Genomic DNA, 21,566 nt, shown 5'->3' on the forward strand with positions numbered 1-21,566 from the left:
CAAGCGACCTACACAGTTCAGGAACTTCCAGAAAGATCCAAGTGAAAAGTTTCCTCCAGAGAATAGGGTCACACAGTGATATTCTCACTCTCTTGTGGAATACTTAGCCACTAAGATTAAGAGGCATACTAAATTGGGATGCTCCCAAAATATGCAGAAATCCAAATAATCTCCCAGACGAACAACCCAATCTACAAATGGGTATCCCAAAAGGTACAGAAAGGGATGGTCCCTCCAGATCAGCATCACAACAGAAAAAGTTGTAGACAGTTCCATGACTGCTTCAGCACCCCTAAGAGGGATGAACAAGACGGCTTTCCAACATCTACATGCTAAGGCCTCAAATCCATTGGCTCAATAGAACATCAAACTCTCATGAGTTTCAGAGTTTATCAGGCAACGCAGAACTTTGGGAACTTAACAAATAAAATCGGCTTAAAAATATAAATTTAGTTATATTACTCTACATATCCAGGAACTGATGAGGAATAAAATCATCTTGATTACCAAATTTCATTCTTATGTACTCATATGGATCTTCTTGCCACAGCTCTTCATCCTCATCTTTATAACACATCACAGAAAAAATCACATCTTCAGAGATATTCTGAGAAAAAACAAAACAAAATAACAAATGGCTATGGGCTATTCAAATTTGGGAAATATTAATAACGTATTTACTGACAGCCTTTATGATGTTAGTTTTCCAGACTGTTACATTAATCTTTGTGGTAAGCTTGCACTGGCTGAGGGGAAAACAGGAAAGCAAGAGCCTGGGGGAGCAGGGGAAAAAGAGTTAAACTTAAGATTGCTTTTAAACAATAACTGATTAGAAGTATAGGGAAAGAGATGAATGGAAATGCTATTCTTTGAAGCAACAGCGGCGATAATAAAGTTTTACTAACAAATCAATATTAAACACACCTTAATTCTTTAAGAAAGAAAAATAAATATCAAGCCAAGGTTATATTTACTATTGTGTTTCTTATTGTAAACATTTTTATATTTCCATTTTGGCCCTAAATGTCAATGTACCAGCAGTATTAAAATTTCTTTTCCTCTTCCATTTTCAAAAAAATTTCCTACTCTAGAAATGTAGATTTCAGGTGGGGAAAAAAAGAAATCATATCTAATAGCCTCTATGTACTCTGCTGCTAAAGCTCTACTAAGCCCATTTGTGCTTTAACAACTACATATGTAAAAACAGGATCATCTCTTCTCACTTATTCCAAATTAAATTCTAGGAGAAAAAATTCAACTGAGGGACTGGACTTTTCTTATTCCTACATTACAGCAATGTAAAAAAATAAGGTGAAAGGCAATAAGAAAAGAAATCCACTCTTAATTTGTAACAACATAGTATATAAAATGAAATCGGTATCTTTATTAGTTGCAAAGAAACTATCACTATTTGATCAACGGGATTAGACAAATACTATTAAGATGTCCACAGAAACAATACAAAATATATTACATTTATAAGACCAGTAATAAAGTAACACTAAACAAATTCTATCCTGAACACCAAAGGCAAAGTAAAAGAATTTATTTTCCTTTTTAGATATTATCATAGAGATTATAGAATTTAAGAATTCTTAGTTTGAGAGGGAAAAAAATTCAGTTCCTAGCATCTTTGAATTATCCAAAATTATCTATATGCAAATAAGAATTCATTTATTAATGGCCAATAATTTTTCATTCTCATTTGTTCTTTAATTAAACAATGATGCTGAATTCTATCTTTAAGTAAACAACTGATATAACAGAAAACTTCAAATTTAATCCCCAAAGAGAGATAAAAACCTTGTTAGCTCATACCTACAAAAGAAAATGACCTTGTTTCATTTCCTGCAAAATAATACTACCTTAGTAGAGTCTTGGTGACTCTTTTCAAAATGTTATCACATAAAATACCAATTTGAGCCTAGCAACCTCTAGATAAGAAGGACAGAAAAATATTACCTGACTGAACAGAAGAGAAACTAAGGCTAAATGAGACTCCAAGCAAGACCAAGTGAATCCAGGTCTTACAACTCATTAAACTTGAAGGCCTCACTCTTCTCAAATACTTAAATTCCCAAGCCTGTCATATCAGATATAAGACTGCATGCGTTTGAAATTATTCATGGCAATAAAAATATATTAAATATATAATATAGGATTAGTAACCTACTTTGTCTGGAGAACCTAGCTTAACCAGAGAAAAATCTTGGAGAGCTACTCCCTGACACTAACCTGTATGTGTGGCTTCATCTGCTTCCAGGTGACAGAATGAACAATCCCTTGATTAAGATAGTTGAATGCTTGCTGAAGAACACGGGGGGCTACATACTCTTTCTGTCTATATTGGTCTAAAATTTTTAGTAGTACCTACAGGAAAAGAGGGAAAAAAAGTTCAGGAGAACATAAATAATTTTAAGGTTAAGGGGAGGGGCATTTTAGATATGACATAAAACCCACAATCCACAGAGATAAAAAAAAAAAAACACACAGATTCTGGGGGAAATCAACATTTTGTGAGAATACTCAAGGACAGGGCCGCCTGGGTGGCTCAGTCGTCAAGCGTCTGCCTTCGGCTCAGGTCATGATCCCAGGGTCCTGGATCGAGTCCCACATTGGGCTCCCTGCTCGGAGGGGAGCCTGCTTCTCCCTCTCCCTCTGCCTGCCTCTCTGCCTACTTGTGCTCTCTATCTCTCTGTCGAATAAATAAATAAAATCTTAAAAAAAAAAAAAAAAAGAAAACTCTAGGACAGTTTTAATTATTAGATAGGTTCATGTTATATTGAATTCAAGGGTGTCTCACTGTAGTTTCCAGCCATTTGTCCCACTTCTAACCTAGGGAACTACTCAGAATAAGTCTACACTCTATTCCATGTAACTGAGCTCTTCAAATAAGTTAAGACTCCTATTAAAAGAAATAATAACAGACTTCACTAAGTGAAAATTGAAAACAACCACAAAGCAAGAGACACCATAAACAGATTGTAATATTTGATAAAGTTGAATTTCAAATTGGAAGAGGAGTGGTAAGTTATCCAAAAAATAGTATCAGGACAACAAATAAGCTCTACGAAAAAAAGAAGTAAGTCAGCTCCCTAACTCAACTCCATATCAAAATTAATTCCAGATGGGGAGCTATTTCAGCAAGGTCAACAAAAAAATGAAAGCATAGGATGTCTAGAAGAAAATATTAAAGGAGCACCTGGGTGGCTCAGTCAGTTAAGCGTCTGCCTTCGGCTCAGGTCATGATCCCAGGGTCCCACATCGGGCTCCCGGCTTAGCGGGGAGCCTGCTTCTCCCTCTGCCCCTCCCCCTGCTTATGCTCTCTCTCTCTCTCAAATAAATAAATAAAATCTTAAAAAAAAAAGGGGGGGGGCGCGCCTGGGTGGCTCAGTCAGTTAAGCGTCTGCCTTTGACTCAGGTCATGATCCTGGAGTCCCGGGATCGAGTCCCACATTGGGCCTCCTGCTCAGTGGGGAGTATGCTTCTCCCTCTGACCCGCCCCCCTCTCATGTGCTCTCTTTCTCTCAAATAAATAAATAAAACCTTTAAAAATAAAAATAAAGAAAATACAAAATATCGAAGAATTTTATTTTGTAATCTCAGACCACAGAAAGTCTTTGTAAACATAACACAAAACTGAAAAGTTATTTTTTAAGTCTTATTTTAAAAAAAAAATTATTTATGAGGAAGGAACCATGCCCAAAGCAGCTGCGACTGTCCCAAGGATCCTCCATCAGAGGTAGCACTACAACAAAGTCCAAATCTTCCAATTCCTGGTCCCAGAGCATGTCATTATAGCAAGCTTAAAACTGAACTGCTGAATAAATAAAGAGTTCTTTCAAAACAGGTACAGAATTTATATACTCAGAATGAATTCAGTTCAAGTTATGTAAAATTCAGGTTCATCAAAGTTGTCAGAAGTCCCACCATCACTTAGATGCCCTTTCTGCGATGCAAGCTACAGGTGGATGCTATTGCACACGATTCTTCCTAAGACGGCCGTGGCTTCTACAAGGTAGAGGTGGTGGGAGAGGAAACAACAGTGAAGGGGAGAACAGTTTTTCATAAGAAAACAATTTTTAAATACTAGGAATATATACCTGAAGTAACCAAGGTACAAATAGTTTATGACATGGATGAAAGGCCATGAAATCTGGAAGTGTATGTATGTACAACATATCTATGTTTAGGTGGCACTGGAAAAACTGGGCTGAGCACACTTCAAGAGGGCATCAACTTCAGGATGCTTGTAACAGCAGTGGGAACAGCAGAAGACAGAGCTGACCCACTTCCTGATTATCCTAGTTTCCATAGAGAATGGCTGAACAGATCATTTTATTCACTAATTTTCATTAGTTCATTAACAGATCATTATTCTAATTTTCCCTACAGACTGCCTTATGGACCAACAAAATAATTTGTGAGAAAATTACAACCATAGTTTCCTGAATTGTTGCGAGGTACTTTTTTAGAAATGATCATCCATAAAAGGAAGTATTCCATCTACGATGACAGCACTGAAGTATTTAACTTGATATCACTGACAATAAAGAAGACTAATATGCACAGATTTATAAAAATCTAGAAACTCCCTCTATATCACTAATGGCTTTTACCAGGTTTGATTAACCTTTGCTTCCTCACTGTGGTTTTGATACAGCCAGTGCTGGAATAGTTATTAAACTGCATTTGTTGAAATATAAAGAAAAATGTGACTTAAATGGCAATACAGGTCAACCAATCTTCACACTCAAATGTCCTCTATAGGTTTTAAGTATTAATACCAACTTGGATTATTTCCCAAGAACTAATTTTCACTGTACAGAATGGTTCCCAAACTTCCACAAAAATGTGTAAGTTCTCAGCTGAAGGTCTTCTGAGCTCCAACCCTCTTGAAACAGATCAATTCGTTACATAAATCTTCTGATATAAAAGCTTAGAACAAAGAGGTGAGGATCAAAGGAATAGAGAATAAGAAACCCATAAGAGGTCAGAGAGTTAACAGAAGAACCCAATCTAAGCACTGGTCACTGTGACATCACTATCAACAAGCTTAAAAGGTTTGAGTCTAGCATCTAGGAGTTTGGAAGGACACTTCTTGTAGAAGCTACCCTAGGACATTTGGTTTTAAAACTGATTGCACTGTATTAGATTCCCAGAGCTGCCATTTCATCCCCTATTAATATATAATGTATTAATATGTTCATAATCTACTTTTAAATGAATAGAAAGGACTTAACTTTCTTTTTTTTTTAAGATTTTATTTATTTGAGAGAGAGAGAGAGAGTGCAAGAGAGCGCACAAGTGGGGGGAGAGGGGCAGAGAGAGAAAAAGAAGCAGACTCCTTGCTGAGCAGGGAGCCCAATAGGGGCTCAATCCCGGGGACTCCAGGAGCATGACCTGAGCCAAAGGCAGACGCTTAACTGACTGCAACACCGAGGTGCCCCAACTTAACTACTTTCAATAATAAGCATTTCCATTTAAAAAGCATACATTTATTACCTGCTGAATTCCCACCGCATAGGTTTTCAAAAAGAATTCAGAAAATTCAAAGTATTCTTTTGTGACATTTCCTGGGCTTCCATATCTTAAAATACAAAGAGAAAATGTTTTAAAACAAAGCATGCTCACTAGTTTAAATACAGTCCCTTGCTGAAAGATCTATTTGGGCAGAAAACTAACACTTTCCCCTTTTCCACAAGCCCCAAGATGAAATCATGATGAGCTTGTACTTAGATTCCGGGCCATACTTAAAATTTCAGACAGAGGCTTCCACCTACTTAACCAAGAGTTTCTAAAGGGCACATATTACAAATAAAAATGTTATATCTGACTTTTTTTTAATAAATGTTTCTATAATTCAATTTGACTAACTTTCCTATGGAGCTGAGTAGCCATGCACCTTCTTGTACAATTCCTACATATTTCCAATGAGCTAAACAATGTCACGTCTCCATTCTTTTCTCACAGAAGAACAGAAAGATCCAGAGAAGACTGTCCACATCATTATGATCTCAAAGCCAACATACAGTTAAGCCTACCTTAAAACGGAGGGTGACTTTTTTTTTTTTTGGCCCACTATGGCTTTTAAAGACAAATAATGATCTACTGTGGAGCATCAAGAGACCCATCCAGTTTTATTATATCCAATGCTGAGGTATTGATCATAAGATCGTAAATCTAATAAACAATTACCGTTCGAAGAGACGAGCCACAATATGCAGTGCCCATTTCTTACACTTCCACCAGACTAGTTCCGGTCTATCATCCTCATCAATCTGCAGAGTCTCCTAAGAGGACAGAAACACCCAGATTAAATTTCTGAATAAAAAGGTTTATGCAAACAACAAAGGCAGAATAAATCTTGTTATAGATTAAATAATACTAAATGTGAGTTTAGACTGCAAATGCAGATTCTTACTTACAGATTGCTACATAGGAATTAAATAAGCAAAGCAAATTTCAACCAACTAATACTGTTGTTCACATTTATCTCCTATCTTCAAAAGGCCCAAATAAGTGGAAAACAAAATACAAAACACCATGTCCCTTGAGGAAGCTCTGGGACGACGGAAAGGTTTTATATCTTGATCTGAGTAATAGTAACACAGGTGTGTGTTTGTCAAAATTCACTGATCTGTTCCCTAAGTTCTGTGCATTTTGTATATAAAGTAAACCTCAGTATAATTTGTCCCAATGTACAGAAGAAAGAATACTGCACATTTGAAGACAAGCTTAAATTTAAAAATATGTACTTTAATTTAGTTATTTTGAGTAATTATTGAGTTAATTTGATAAGTGACATATAGCATCATTGTTATTACAGATAAAAACGAGACACCATCTTTCACCTACCAAACTGGCAAACTTAAGAATAAGTCCCTACTTATTAAAGTGTAAGCCAGGGCAATGTTTCTAGAGAGCACTTTACAAGATTTGTCAAAGCCCTAAACACTTCTAGGAGTTTATCCAAAGAAAATAATCATGTATATGCATAAAAATTTAACTACATCCTTATAGTTACACTAACACCCTAAAGCCACCTAAATGTCCAGCAAATGAAACACTCCATAAAAATGACAGTTTAAAAACATTCATAATCATAAAAAATATTTATAAGAGATCTTAAGTGAAAATTTCAAAACAGGACCTGAATATTTTTATATTTAATATATAAATTTTTATAAATAAAATGTGGCTATATATAGACCCAGAGGAAAAAAAAGGCCAAAAGAATAAATACCAAGTTTTAAAAATGGTTTTTATCATCTTTAGTAAGATTAAATATAGTTATTTTATTAATTTTGCTTATCTGAACTTTATAAAAATGAGTATGTATTACTATTTTTATTACAATAGTAATTTTTTTCCAAATAGCAAGCCAGGATAATAAATCAGTCTACCATAAAAATCCCAAACCCAAGTTTTCCCAATTTTTCTCAACAAGAAGCCCTTTCTTACAGGAGGAACCGTCCTGTCAATAATAGTTCGAAAGATCTCCATCCACGCAGTCATGGTTTGGTTATTCACTAGTTGAAGAGGCAATGCATACTGAAAACAGAAGAACATCATCATCAAACAATAATTCCTCCTCTCCAAAAAAGCCAGCAATTTCATCTATATTCAAAGGTTCAAATATATGAAATGGCTAACATTTGACCATGAAAATAGTAATCTCATATGGCTTAACCTAAAATTTAACTTAAAATAGATCTATAAACATATGCAAATAAATTAAAATTTTGAAAATCTAGGGATATGTGAAATATGCACGCCATGAACTGTTTTCTCTGGGGTACTTGTTTAAATAAAAAAAACTTTAATACAGTAAAGTTTCATTTATTCAGCATGAGATTTTAGAAAAGTGATTTCTACCATTTACCCCTTTGTGTGTCAAGATTTTCATTGTAACCACTTTTTTCCCAGCTTTATTGAGATACCATTGACATAACATTGTGTGAGCATAAGATATGCAATGTGATAATCTGATACACACAAACACACACACACGTATATATAGTGAAACGATTACTAAAATAAGGTCAACACCTCCCATAATTACCCTTTTTTTATAGTGAGAACTCATTTTAACCACTTTCATGAAAATCTTTACCTCATAAACATTTTCTTCAGTTACTCTCTCTACACTGCAGCATCACACCACAACTACTGTTATCACTATGGGTCTCCCCTGCTACACCATGAGTTCCACTCCTGTAAGACGCAGTGCCTCTGCGTCCATGCATTCCAAAACCTGCTACATGCTAAGGACATAAGGACAAGTAAGAGGCACAGTCTCTGTCCTCACAAAGCTTACACGCTAGTTGGGGAAAACACATATATGAACAAGGAATTACAATATGGTATGATATACAACACAGACAAAAACAGTACAATATTGTTAAAGGCACACGTAAGAGGATCACCTCATCCAGGCTGGTGGTATCAGGGACATCTTTGTAGAAGTTACACACAAGCTGAGACCTGGAGAAAGAGCACGAACTGGCCAGCCATAAAGGACAAGAGTGCTCCAGACAGAATTTCAGAGGCTCAGAAAGAGAGAGGACATGACCTATTCATGAAGCTGAAGGAATTCCAGTATGGCCGGAGTGTAAAGTACACAGGTAAGAATGGTAAAAGATAAGGTAGAGAGACGAGGGCTATAGGCTATGTTAAGAAGTTGCAGTGCAATGGGGAGTTGTTCGGGCTTGAGATAGGGAGCAGAGGAGGGACAGATTCTGGGTTAATAGGTGAGTGACGAGGAGTTCACTTCTGGACAAACTGAATTCTGAAGTATATATGGAACATCTATGTGCCCTGTACACAATAAACATTTAATAAATGCTACTTAGACAAAGTCAATTGTGTCATGCTTTTTTTTTTTTTTAAAGATTTTATTTATTCATTTGAGAAACAGAGATACAGAGAGAGAGCAAGCATGAGCAGGGGGAGAGGCAGAGAGAGAGGGAGAAGCAGACTCCCCACTGAGCAGGGAGCCAGATGTGGGGCTCGATCCCAGGACCCTGGGATCATGACCCGAGCCAAAGGCAGACGCTTAACCATCTGAGCCACCCAGGCGCCCCTGTATCATGCTTTTTAAAATGAACTTTTCTGCCTCTTCCTAAATTACCAGACATTAACTTTTTACTTACGCTATTATTGTATCGTGCCTCTTAAAGCTGCCTAAATTTTTGCTTCCAGGATTCCCAGAGGGAGCATATTACTTTGGTGGCATATAATAGATCACCAAAACGATTAAAAATGTTGAGGTTCTGCACTGGTTTTTTAGGTTTGTAGCAGCATTTGTTGAGAGAAAACATTTTAGATTTTGCCCTCTTAGGAAATCAAACAGAGGTGGAGGCTTTAGGAAAATTATTTCATGAGCCTCTGTCTTACTTCCTGATTCCTACTATGCTTCTCCTGATGGGAAGGGGAAGTCTAGCCTCTGTATAAATGGGATATTACTATATCTAATTGCCGAACATCTCACTGAATAAAAAATGTTTGCCTCTGAGTAAAGTGATTGTCCTGAGGAAAAATTCTGAACACTGCTTTAATAAAAAGCCAAAGGCACCATATATCTTCCTTCCCTACTACTTTTTTAAAAGGGTGGGGGGGCGGGGGAGGGTGGAATATAGTTTCCTAGTATCCTAGCTTCTTCTCTCCTCAGATTTAGCTCCTTCCCCTTCCCTCTCCCTGCTAAGCTGAAAGAAAAAAAAAATTACCTCAGACCATCCTCTATTAAAAGTTTAAAAGATGAGGCGTCTGGGTGATACAGTCAGTTGAGCATCCTACTCCTGGTTTCAACTCAGGTCTTGATCTCAGGGTGGTGAGATCAAGCCTCGCATCGGACTCCATGCTGAGTGTGGAGCCTGCTTGAGATTCTCTCTCTCCCTCTCCCTCCTGCTCCTCCCCCCCCACTCTCTCTGTCTCCCTCTCTCTAAAATAAATAAATCTTTAAAAAAAAAAAAAAAGTTTAAAAGAGGAGTCTAAAAATATAAATCTTTATTGAAGTGAAATATTCTGAAACACTACAAAAGTACCTAAGGGATGGGGCGCCTGGGTGGCTCAGTCGTTAAGCGTCTGCCTTCTGCTCAGGTCATGATCCCAGTGTCCTGGGATCGAGTCCCGCATCGGGCTCCCTGCTCAGCGGGAGGCCTGCTTCTCCCTCTCCCACTCCCCCTGCTTGTGTTCCTGCTCTCGCTGTCTCTCTCTCTGTCAAATAAATAAATTAAAAAAAAAAAAAAAAAAGTACCTAAGGGACATGAAGCCAAGAACAAACCCAACGTGTTGGCTCTCTAGCTTGACACTACCCTCTCGCATGACTAATCTAATAAAAAAGCATGTAACAGAGGTTTGCCTCATTCATCATCAAACACTTTACAGACTGACAACAATTGTTCTTCCTCCACCCAGATCTAAATAATTTATCCAAATCTTTCAAGGATTACATTTTAAATACTTTTATATTTAAAACATTCCATCTCTGTCCTCTTCTAATTATTTTTTAGACTCTCATATTAATATTCTTTATAACTTTCAGATAAGAAAAAGGAAGTTGTTTTTTTTTTTTAAGATTTTACTTATTTTTCAACAGAGAGAGAGACAGCAAGAGAGGGAACACAAGCAGGGGGAGTGGGAGAGGGAGAAGCAGGCTTCCCGCTGAGCAGGGAGCCCGATGTGGGACTCGATCCCAGGACCCTGGGATCATGACCTGAGCTGAAGGCAGACGCTTAACGACTGAGCCACCCAGGCGCCCAGAAAAAGGAAGTATTTTAAATGAAGGAAAGTAAGGCACTAAATCTTTGTTAGCTTTCAATTGGGTCAAATTACAAAAAAACTGTCATCAGTATGATTTCCCAGTAAAAGAGGGACCCTCTTCTTTTCCTTCCCCTTCTCCTATAATCCTAACTTATCAACAGGCAGAACGCTACCGACAGATTAGTCAAGTAATCGCAGGCAGTTAATTACTCTGGTTCTCCCTCATCCAGCACTTCAGACACTGGAGTGAAAGGCACAGTCAGTGAATCTCAGCTCTGCCACTAAGATAAATTTGGACAATAAAGTTGATTTCTGTGAGCTTGTTCTGCCACAGGATTTTTCCCCCATAGGATTTTTTTAAAGAAATACATGTGAGAATATATAATAATTTTTAACAATAACTTACACATATTACGCACTTTCCATATATCAGGCAGAAATACAAGGTCCCATATTTATCTTCTGCAACAGAAACTTACCTGAACAAGTGCATAAAAGATTTTCAGAATCTGCTTTTGTAGTAAAACAGAATAATGTGAGGAATCAGGAAGGAGCTGCATGATTTGTTGCTGAATACGAGGCAGAAATATTTGCATTGCTGCTATAAGAGGCTCTCTTTCCTCTGCTTTCTTATATCTACATGAGCAAAGACAAAAAGAGAAAAAAATAATTTCTCCCCCTACAAAAGAACTATAAATAATGAATGAAAAAAAAATTTTTTTAAACTAGATACAGCTAACAAAACAAAAACATTCCAAAAACAGTGGCTTACATTTTCTGTTTGGATTGTCAGAATAAACTTGAAAGAAACTCTGAAAAAGCACATCCCTCTTTTAGGCAGAGAAATCTAAAATCTTTCTAGAAAGGGTTAAATTGATTTCAAAGAATTCTAGACTAGTTTGCAAATTTCCTAAGTGATTTTTTCTACTACTTAAATTAATTTTCATCATACCACAATTCTTCCTATAAAACACAAGTTGATATGCTTGTTTAAATAGACATTCCTGGGCGCCTGGGTGGCTCAGTTGGTTAAACGACAGCCTTCAGCTCAGGTCATGATCCTGGAGTTCCGGGATCGAGTCCCACATCAGGCTCCCTGCTCAGCAGGGAGTCTGCTTCTCCCTCTGACCCTCCTCATGCTCTCTGCCTCTCATTCTCTCTCTCTCTCAAATAAATAAAATCTTAAAAAAAAAAAATTTTTTTTTAAATTAAAAAAATTAAAAAAAATAAATAGACATTCCTATCATATAACAAATAATGTAGGGAAAAAATTTCTTCTTATAATATGCTAAATTGAAATGTTAAAAATAGTTTGCAAACTTAGGTGCTCTTAGATTACTTCAATTGCTCCAAGTCTCAAATATCTTCTAAAAACTCTACAGAGTCTGAACTAACTAGTTTTTTAAAAGGAAAACTACAAGACTGCATGCATAAGGAGCAACCCTCCTAGAAACCAGAAAGCAATGCTATTAAATGTGACGCTCACTAGTCTCCTACCTCCCGAGCAACTTTCACGGAAAAGAACGTCACTAGCAAGGAAACTTTAACATTTTCCATCCTGCATCCAAAAAGTTAAATGTTTGGTTTACTTAATAATGTGCTCACTTGAAGAATGTAAATATTAAGGTACCTCTATATGAGTTTCCAAGGAAAGCTGTTAATAAATGGGCCTCTGAAACTGGCAAATAAATTCAAGAAACACTGCATATCTTATCACTGCCTTAGAGATTAGCAATGTACTTTAGCAGATTAAAGGTTCTCTGAATAACTATAGTAAATAAACATGTTTGACGTGCTTAACCCAACATTTCCCAAACTAACCTGATTTTGCAGAACACCCATAGAGCAGACCTCTCTATGCAATTAACACAAGGCTGGTATCTTCAGCCAGTAGAAACCAACTTACTCGTATGTCTTCACCAGCTGATACAGACATAACAAACTGCCAAGCCAGCTTCCACTGCTCTGTGATTGCAAGTAATAGTCTATCTTGTCGACTACTGCTGGCCAGTGACCAGGGAAATCATATTTAATGATGGCACGGAGACACATTGTTAACTGGACTCTGTAAGGTGGGGGGAGAAAAGTCCAAAATCTAAGTGGTTATAAATATCAGATTTCAAACACCTCTAATATTTACACAAAAGCACTCTAGCCTCTATTTACCTGTATTATATAGTTACATATCTCGGGCAGGGGAAAAAAAAGAACAGTCCTATAAAGAAAAACCTCCTCAGTAGCTCCACTTACTGAAAATAAAAAGAATGGGTCATTTCCTATAATGAATGAAAACTTTGAAACGGGATTATCCTAAATACAGCTTTGGAGGGAAAAAAGAATTTAAAAATAAAAATTCATTTAAAATTTTTCCAAAAGAAAAAAGAATGAATACACCACTGCGCTGCAAAATTTCCCACATAGTTACCTTTTGTATTTTAGTTATCATTTCCTAAGGGGGAAACAAAACAAAACAAAGTATTGTGTCATTTCAACTGGAAAAACTTAGCCAAAGAATAGTCAAAGTAGGTAAAACAGAGGCTGATATAACAGTGGGAAGCATCTCTGTGAGCTTGAGCCAACCATTATCAGTAAATAGCCAACACAATATGTTGCTCCTATCAAAGCTTCCTAAGACAGTAATGTTTGTCTTTTAGGATAAGAAACAAGTATTAGCTGGCAATTCTTGAAGAGGAAAGCTAAGTTATTTGTAAAGAAATAAAGAAAAAAAGCAATAAGAAAGACCTAAAACAGAGAGACTTCTCTTTAATAAAACCACAAAGTTAATAAAAGATGTGATCTCATAACATTTATGTCAGTAACCATTTCCTCAATGGGATCCCTACTATAATTGGGATTGGGGAAAAAAAAAAATGAGGAAAAAAATTTCTCTTCCACAAACTATCAATATGTCCTTATATGGTTGTTTGCAAATGGTTAGAAAGTGAACCTGGCTAAATAAGGATTCCATAATGCCAAAAAAAAAAGAAAGAAAAGGTGTGTGTTCAGTTGGCTAATAACTTGCATTCGCTGAAATGAAACACACAAAATAATGCCTTTTCTTTCTGTTACCAAATCCATTTGAAAAATTTCCTTGGCCATACTCTTAAATGAACTTTGAGAATAGTTCTTCAAAAGTGATTACGATTAAGCCTTCAGGACATACAAGAAGCAACTGTCTCATGATAAAGATAAAAGTCTCCTCTTGTACCACCAGCAGTTGTTCCTGAACAATAAATCCATCCTATCTGTGTGCAGTAAAACTGAAACTTTTCATTTTTTTCAAATTTCATCCTCAGGAGACCTCCCAATCCCTTCTTATTCCAAGCAAGCAAAGGGATGGCTATGAGCAGCCATCCTTCCATATGTTACTGTAGGAGCATCACAAGATTCAGAAAGAACTGAAAGTGTAAAGACTTGGACAAGACTTGGACACACGATGGTGTCAGAGGGGAGCCATTGCCAGGCTGGCACGTGGGCACCCACCGAGACCAACGGGGATTTTCTTTCACCAGTACACGTCCTTTCTCCTCTTAACTAACAAAGGAACTACACGAAGAGGAGTTCAATGTTTGTTCTCCTTCCTCGCTGTTCCCCTCACACTTTCTTCCCTATTCCTACCGCTTATGACATAATGTACATTAGAGACTCAGGGATAAAGTTATATCTCATCTCTTGATGGTAAACAATTTCATTCCCCTACCTCAGTTTCACCTCTTTCCCTCTTCCGTTTTCAACAGAAATCTAATTACTAGCTCACATGGAAAAGAATCTGTGTTTCCTATTTTAAAACTGCAAACTGTTAGGGCTCCTGGGTGGCTCAGCTGTTAAGCATCTGCCTTCAGCTCAGGTCATGGTCCCAGGGTCCTGGGATCAAGCCCCGCATCAGGCTCCTGGCTCAGCGGGAAGGCTGTTTCTCCCTCTCCCACTCCCCCTGCTTGTGTTCCCTCTCTCGCTGTCTCTCTCTCTGTCAAATAACTAAAATCTTTAAAAAATAAAATAAAATAAAAAAATAAAACTGCAAACTGTTTATGACTCTGCAGCTCTGCGGTGCAAGGGGGAAAGCCGCTAGCATTATGTGCACACTTTAACCAACATTAGATTAAAAATTCGGTTCCTCAGTTTCAGTAGCCACATTCCAGGTACTCAATAGCCATGTATGTCACGTGGCTAAACACTGGACAGGGTGGATGCAGAAAATCTCCATCATCACAGAAAGGTCTATTGGACAGTGCTGCCCTTCAGCATCTAACCTGAATTTTAAAAACCGGAGCCAGTCTTCTAGCTTATCCCTACTCTATCATGTCTTCTCCAAAGAAAAAGATACTCAGTTTATAAAAAAATGAATGAAAAGATAGGTAAAGTATAAAGAAAAGTGGTAGGTTAAAACTGCCAGAAGTCAATTTCCCTGTATTGGGGGGAAAAAAGCAGCTGGTAAAAAGTAAAGAGATCATAACTAAGAACATAGGTTATTTATATAGCAGTGATTTATATAATTTTAGTTAAGTTTGATTTTTGCCTTAAGTCTTTATTGGCAACTTATGGCAACTAAATCTTTTCCAAAATATTCTGAGGCAAAGAATTGCAAATGCAAAGAAAATAAGTAAAACAATATTTTTTGAGTGCCCACCTTCATTACTTTACCTCTTCAGCAATACAAACTTGAGGCTGATGATTAAATCCAACCTCTCCCACCCAAACATTTTGTGCTTCCTACTAATCATATATAGTATAATGTACCTCACTAAATCTGGAGACCGAATTATTCCTTCCACAATGTTATCACGTATTTGCTGGCGATCATTTTCATGAATGTTGAATGGAAATACTGCTTCTCCCGGGGGAGGTTCTCGGTCAGGCCAATACTGTGTCACCATGTTCTTCAAGTAAATGGCAGCTAAGGTAGAGAAAAAAAATGCTAGTGTGGCAGTACTGAAAAGATGGCTTTAATTCAGCTTTACAGAGCATGAAAGGCTAAGCCCTTCACTGCTAAACATGATACTCAGCAAAAATGGAAAAATCTTACAATTATAAATAGCCAACTGGGGAAGGGAAAATGTATAAGAATTTAAACTTTCCCTTTAGCTAGTAAAACAAATCTAAGCAGAAAACATTTCATTAAATCAAGCTTCAGAGTTTATAGGACAGAAAAAATGATCCAGGAATCAAGTATATAACCTTAGACTAAATATAAGGTAGTCTAAATGAAACTCAACTAACTGCATTTTGATAGCATAAAGATTATACTGCTTCTAATGCCTAAAGCTGAGTCCACAACAAGTGAAATTCCACCGTTCTTCATGTAATACTGCTTTTCGTGTTTATTTTCTTTCACTGGCCACTATCCTGTACAACATTTGAAATATCGCTAATTTCTGCCTTACCCTTCTGAAATATCTACCCCTTGTAAATATAAGAATAGGGAAAAAGACATCAACCTTTAAATATTTTTGTAAAATCTCAGGAAATTTCTTACCTGTTTATTTCTATCAAAATACATAATAATGTTGTTCCTATTCTGTTTACCCATCTCCAACAGTTAGCCAAAGGGTTCCGAAAGAAAAGCTGACATACTTCAGATAGGGTTTTGATAGGGAAGGTGAAGCTTTCTAACTATCGCAGCTGAACAGTGAATGTAAATACTTACTTATAACATCATATGCTTATATATACATGATATGTAAGGATGAAGAGATGTGATCTGCAAAGCATTTTAACTTTCTTCCCTTGAGTTTCTCCTCTCCCTTCTTCCTCCACCTCACCTTCATCCCAATGTTACATAAAACTAAATTGGTTCACAGAAGCATTATGACACAGAGAATAAACCAACATGTTCTACATTGGCTATAATACAACTGAAATGTAATGAAATTATGAACTTGACAAACAGCAACTTTCAGACAGCAAAGATAGACATGGTAAAATCATGGACTTATTTATAATACAGTCATTAAATACCATTAATTTTACCACTAAAAAATATTTTTATTATTGGGCACCATACAAGATGGCCTACAAAAAAGGCACACTAATTTGTATATGTTAAAATAAATCCTTGGGGCTCCTGGGTGGCTCAGTCGGTTGAGCGTCTGCCTTCGGCTCAGGCCATGGTCTCAGGGTCCTGGGATGGAGCCCCGTGTGGGGCTCCATGTTCAGCAAGGAGCCTGCTTCTCCCTCTCCCTCTGTACACCCCCCACTTGAGCACACTCTTTCTCTCTCTCTCTCTCTCTAGTAAATAAATAAATTTTTTCAAAAGTTCTTAAAAAAAAAATAAAAATAAATCCTCAATTAGAGGCACCTGGGTGGCTCAGTCAGGGTCCTGAGATTGAGCCCCCATTGGGCTCCGCACTGAGGAAGTCTGCTTGTCCCGCTCCCTCCCCACTATGCACTCTCACACATGCACTCTCTCCCTCAAATAAATAAAATCTTTTTTAAAAAATAAATAAATCCTTAATTAGTTAAAATAAAATTGAACTTAATATAATAAGTTAATAAGAATATTAATTTCTCTTATGGATAATCATGGATTGCTAAGAATAATGAAGAAAAAGCACCAAAGAGAAGAACTATGAGAGACAATGGACTCTGAAAAACAAACTGAGGGTTCTAGAGGGGAGGGGGTTGGGAGGATGGGTTAGCCTGGTGATGGGTATTGAGGAGGGCACGTTCTGCATGGAGCACTGGGTGTTATGCACAAACAATGAATCATGGAACACTATATCTAAAACTAATGATGTAATGTATGGGGATTAACATAACAATAAAAAATTAAAAAAAAAGAAAAAGCACCAAAGATAATTCAAACTATCAATAATCTAAAGACCTCCCTTTAATCATTTAATTAAAGTTATCTATCTAACCATTTGCCAGAGCTAACAAAAGACAAATATCATCTTAATCCAGTCATATGGAAATAATTAAACTTTGTTTTTCTGCAAAATCCACCATTCCAAGCATCTTAAGTTTAAAATTAACTTTCTAAAGCATACACACAGTTCTCTCCTTCTCAAGCACAACAAATCATCACTTAAGCCCTATGGATCCAGACTCACAACTACACACGCCAGTTGGTCCCATAACCTCAAAGGGGAAAGGATGCCAGTAGGAACTCAATGAAGCACAATGCTGTGCTTTCTGAGTTGATATTTCATTGTTTTCATTGTAATTTGGTAGTCCCTCCCTCTCTTATTAATCTGTTAAAGGCTAGGAAATCGAATAGTGTATGTAAATTATATCCAAAACAAAATTAAGTAGATTCTGAGTAAGAGCCAAGGAGCTTCCTACATATAAGACACATGAGTTTTAATGAAAGAGTTTCTTGTAATGCTTCTGGACTGATCAGAGGCATCTTTCCAGTTTTTTCTACGTTCTGTATTCTAGAACACTGAGGTTAACCTTAAAGAATAACCTGTGAATAACTTAGCTATAAGCTGAATTTTTATATCCCTCCCTATCCATCTTTTAGAAATATATACAAAAAGTCAGAAGAACAAAAAGCAAGCAACTTACAGAAAAAAGAACCCATGCTATTTTTCAAATGAGGGTCCCCACATCAGTCACCAACAATGACTTCATCAGGTCTAATATAACACCCAACCCTCAACTACCACTTTTATTTATTTACTTTTTAATCTTTTTTTAAAAGATTTTATTTTTAAGTATTCTCCACACCCAACGTGGGGCTCAAACTTATAACCCCGAGATCAAGAGTCACACGCTTTAGTGACTGGGCCAGCCATGTGCCCCTCAACTACCACTTTCAAGTCCAAACTACTTTTCTGCTCATAGCAACTCCAAAATGTACTAAAGAAACTACATTTCTGAAACTAGGTTTATGTATATTAGAGGGTCTCCTCACAGGGAAGGAGTAAAAAACTGGAAACAAAGTTACCTGAGAGATTCTTAATCCTAACTATACTAAATTTAAGATGGGCTCCTTTCTCTGTACATTACATAATAATATTAATAATGCTATTATGCCTCTTAATACCTCAAAAGGAAAATAACAGGACATCCAAATTTATTTTGTTCTGCTTACCAATATCAAAATATTACATTTTTTTCCTATTTCTTCACAGTAAAGTAATAAGGGACATTCACTAATGAGCTTGACTGATGGTAGCAAGAATATTTTAGGATTGCCCACAAGCCAAAAAATCAAGAACTGAATATTCTGCAGAACTATGTCTTTCCACTTAATATTAGCATAATTTTTTACAGTTTTATGCAGGCTGACTTTTTTTTAAAGCAAAAATCACATCATTCTTTTTTAAATGTCATGATAAAATGATAAATTACCTGTCTGCGCGTTACCATAAGGTTCTTGGGGCATCTTTGTATTTTAATAATAGATTAAATAGGACAGAAAATTTATAAGTTTAGGATAGATATAATGTAGAATTTTATACTGTGTATTTCAGATTCAATAATAAAATGGATGCTCTAAGAGAGAAAACTGTCCTATTAAAAAATTAACCAAGATAAACTCTGTCCTGTGACTAAAAGATTTGAAATCTACATAAATTATGAAGAAAAACTACCCATAAATGCTATTTACATTTCATATCAAAACTTAGTTATCTAAGTTATTAAGATGCAAAGTTGTATAGAGGATATGAGGAACCCAGCATTACTGCAGTTATGATACAAAAAGTAAGTAAAAGTAACTTGGTGAGAAGATTCAAAATTCAAAATTTAAATATCATTAACATCCTACAAGTATCCAGAGAAAAATGTCCAAGGATTCTGATTTTTTTTTTTAAAGATTTTATTTATTCATTTGACAGAGAGAAACACAGCAAGAGAGGGAACACAAGCAGGGGGAGTGGGAGAGGGAGAAGCAGGCTTCCCGCTGAGCAGGGAGCCGGATGCGGGGCTCGATCCCAGGATGCTGGGATCATGACCTGAGCCAAAGGCAGATACTCAACGACTGAGCCACCCAGGCGCCCCTCCAAGGATTCTGATTAAAGCTCAGCCTCTATCAACAACAACAACAAAAAGGAACAATAAAGGAAATATCCATCAATATCAAATTGTTTAAATAAACTAAAGTAGTTCTGTACAAAGAAATAATGAACAATTGTTATAAAGAATAAAGTACATGTATATGCATATACACTGATATGGAACAACCCCCCAAGGGTGTATGGTGAAATGGGGAAACAAAAGTTATAAAACACCATGTGGAGTAAAAACAGATTTGTTACATTTTTTCCTATTTTTTAATATATATATATATATATTTTTTTTTTATTATGTTATGCTAGTCACCATACAGTACATCACTAGTTTTTGATGTAGTGTTCCATGATTCATTGTTTGCATATAACAACCAGTGCTCCATGCAGTACGTGTCTTCCTTAATACCCATCACCGGGCTAACCCTTACCCCCAGCCCCCTCCGCTCTAAAACCCTCAGTTTGTTTCTTGGAGTCCATAGTCTCTCATGGTTCGTCTCCCCCCTCCTATTTCCCCCCCTTCATTTTCCCTTCCTTCCCCTAATGTCCTCCATGCTATTCCTTATGTTCCACAAATAAGTGAAACCATATGATAATTGACTTTCTCTGCTTGACTTATTTCACTAAGCATAATCTCCTCCAGTCCCATCCATGTTGATGCAAAAGTTGGGTATTCATCCTTTCTGATGGCTCAGTAATATTCCATTGTATATATGGACCACATCTTCTTTACATTTTAAAACCATCATATCTATGGGAAAAAAAGGAACTGGAGAACCTTGCACCAAAGTTGATAGCAGCTATCTTTGAGGGTGTAATTAAGGGCAATCCAATGAGTGTTTATAATGTTCATATGTCGTGTAAAGAAGACATATTAAATCAATAAACTGCTTTAAAAATACTTAAAAATACATAAAAATATTTTAAAATACTGTTTCTCCAAAGCTTCACAGGACCTCCACGATGGCCCTATAAACACTTAGATTATTAAAATAGCTTCCATGGGGCACCTGGGTGGCATTGATCGGTCGTTAAGCATCTGCCTTCTGCTCAGGTCATGGTCCCAGGGTCCCGGGATCGAGCACCGCATCGGGCTCCCTGCTCCACTTGAAGCCTGTTCTCCCTCTCCCACTCCCCCTGCTTGTGTTCCCTCTCTCCCTGTGTTTCTGTCAAAAAAAATAAAATCTTAAATAAATAAATATAAATAAAATAGTTCCATTTAGCAAAATGTGATTTCAGAACAGCCCTATTTCATAAAACAAAGATTAAACAACTGAGAGTTACGGTTTCAAAAAACAAGAAGTCTTATAAACCTTATTAAAATAACAAATAATTGCAACATGTAGGTTTTTCCATAAGTTTTTCTTAATAACAAAGGGAATCATACATATTGCTACAAGTATTTTCCCAAAGCTAATGATTCCTTACCTTTTTTTTTATGTTCAAAGAAAATTAAATACTTTTATCAACATGTAGAGTATAATCCTATCTGTATAAAATTGTTGATCTATCCTTCTACCTGAACCTGCAAAGACTAATGTTCGCCGAATGTTAAGGATGGCCATTTCTGAGCAATGAATATTGGGTAAATTTTTTTACTTTCATCTTTGTATTTTTCTGTATTGCCCAAATTATTTATAATGAATATAAATCAAGTGACCTAATAAAAAAAATATTTTTTAAATATCTACTTTTTAAATTAGCATTTGTCATTTTACTCCGTTTATCTTGAAATTACTATCTTTTCAGACTCATGACACTCCAAGACTTTCTCCATTTTTTACCTTCTGGGCTCTAATGACCAGCTCATTAAAAAGGCAAAAAGAGGAAGGCACAAAATCCTGAAAC

The 21,566-nt window shown here is 36.5% G+C and overlaps 1 protein-coding gene across 1 annotated transcript in view; it reads right to left on the reverse strand.

Moving 5' to 3' along the window:
* IPO8 (importin 8) overlaps positions 1-21,566 on the reverse strand; it is a 65,556-nt gene that overhangs the window by 37,398 nt on the left and 6,592 nt on the right. Inside the window, exons 3-10 of the mRNA XM_032432645.1 lie at positions 15,502-15,658; positions 12,671-12,829; positions 11,244-11,400; positions 7,465-7,554; positions 6,199-6,293; positions 5,506-5,590; positions 2,236-2,370; positions 508-607 (exon numbers count right to left, since the gene is read on the reverse strand). Of these exons, the coding sequence (XP_032288536.1) occupies positions 508-607; positions 2,236-2,370; positions 5,506-5,590; positions 6,199-6,293; positions 7,465-7,554; positions 11,244-11,400; positions 12,671-12,829; positions 15,502-15,658 (978 nt within the window). The remainder of the gene's footprint in view (positions 1-507; positions 608-2,235; positions 2,371-5,505; positions 5,591-6,198; positions 6,294-7,464; positions 7,555-11,243; positions 11,401-12,670; positions 12,830-15,501; positions 15,659-21,566) is intronic.

This window comes from Phoca vitulina, unplaced genomic scaffold (genome assembly GCF_004348235.1).
Source record: "Phoca vitulina isolate PV1807 unplaced genomic scaffold, GSC_HSeal_1.0 scaffold49, whole genome shotgun sequence".
In the NCBI taxonomy this organism is placed as follows: Eukaryota; Metazoa; Chordata; class Mammalia; order Carnivora; family Phocidae; genus Phoca; species Phoca vitulina.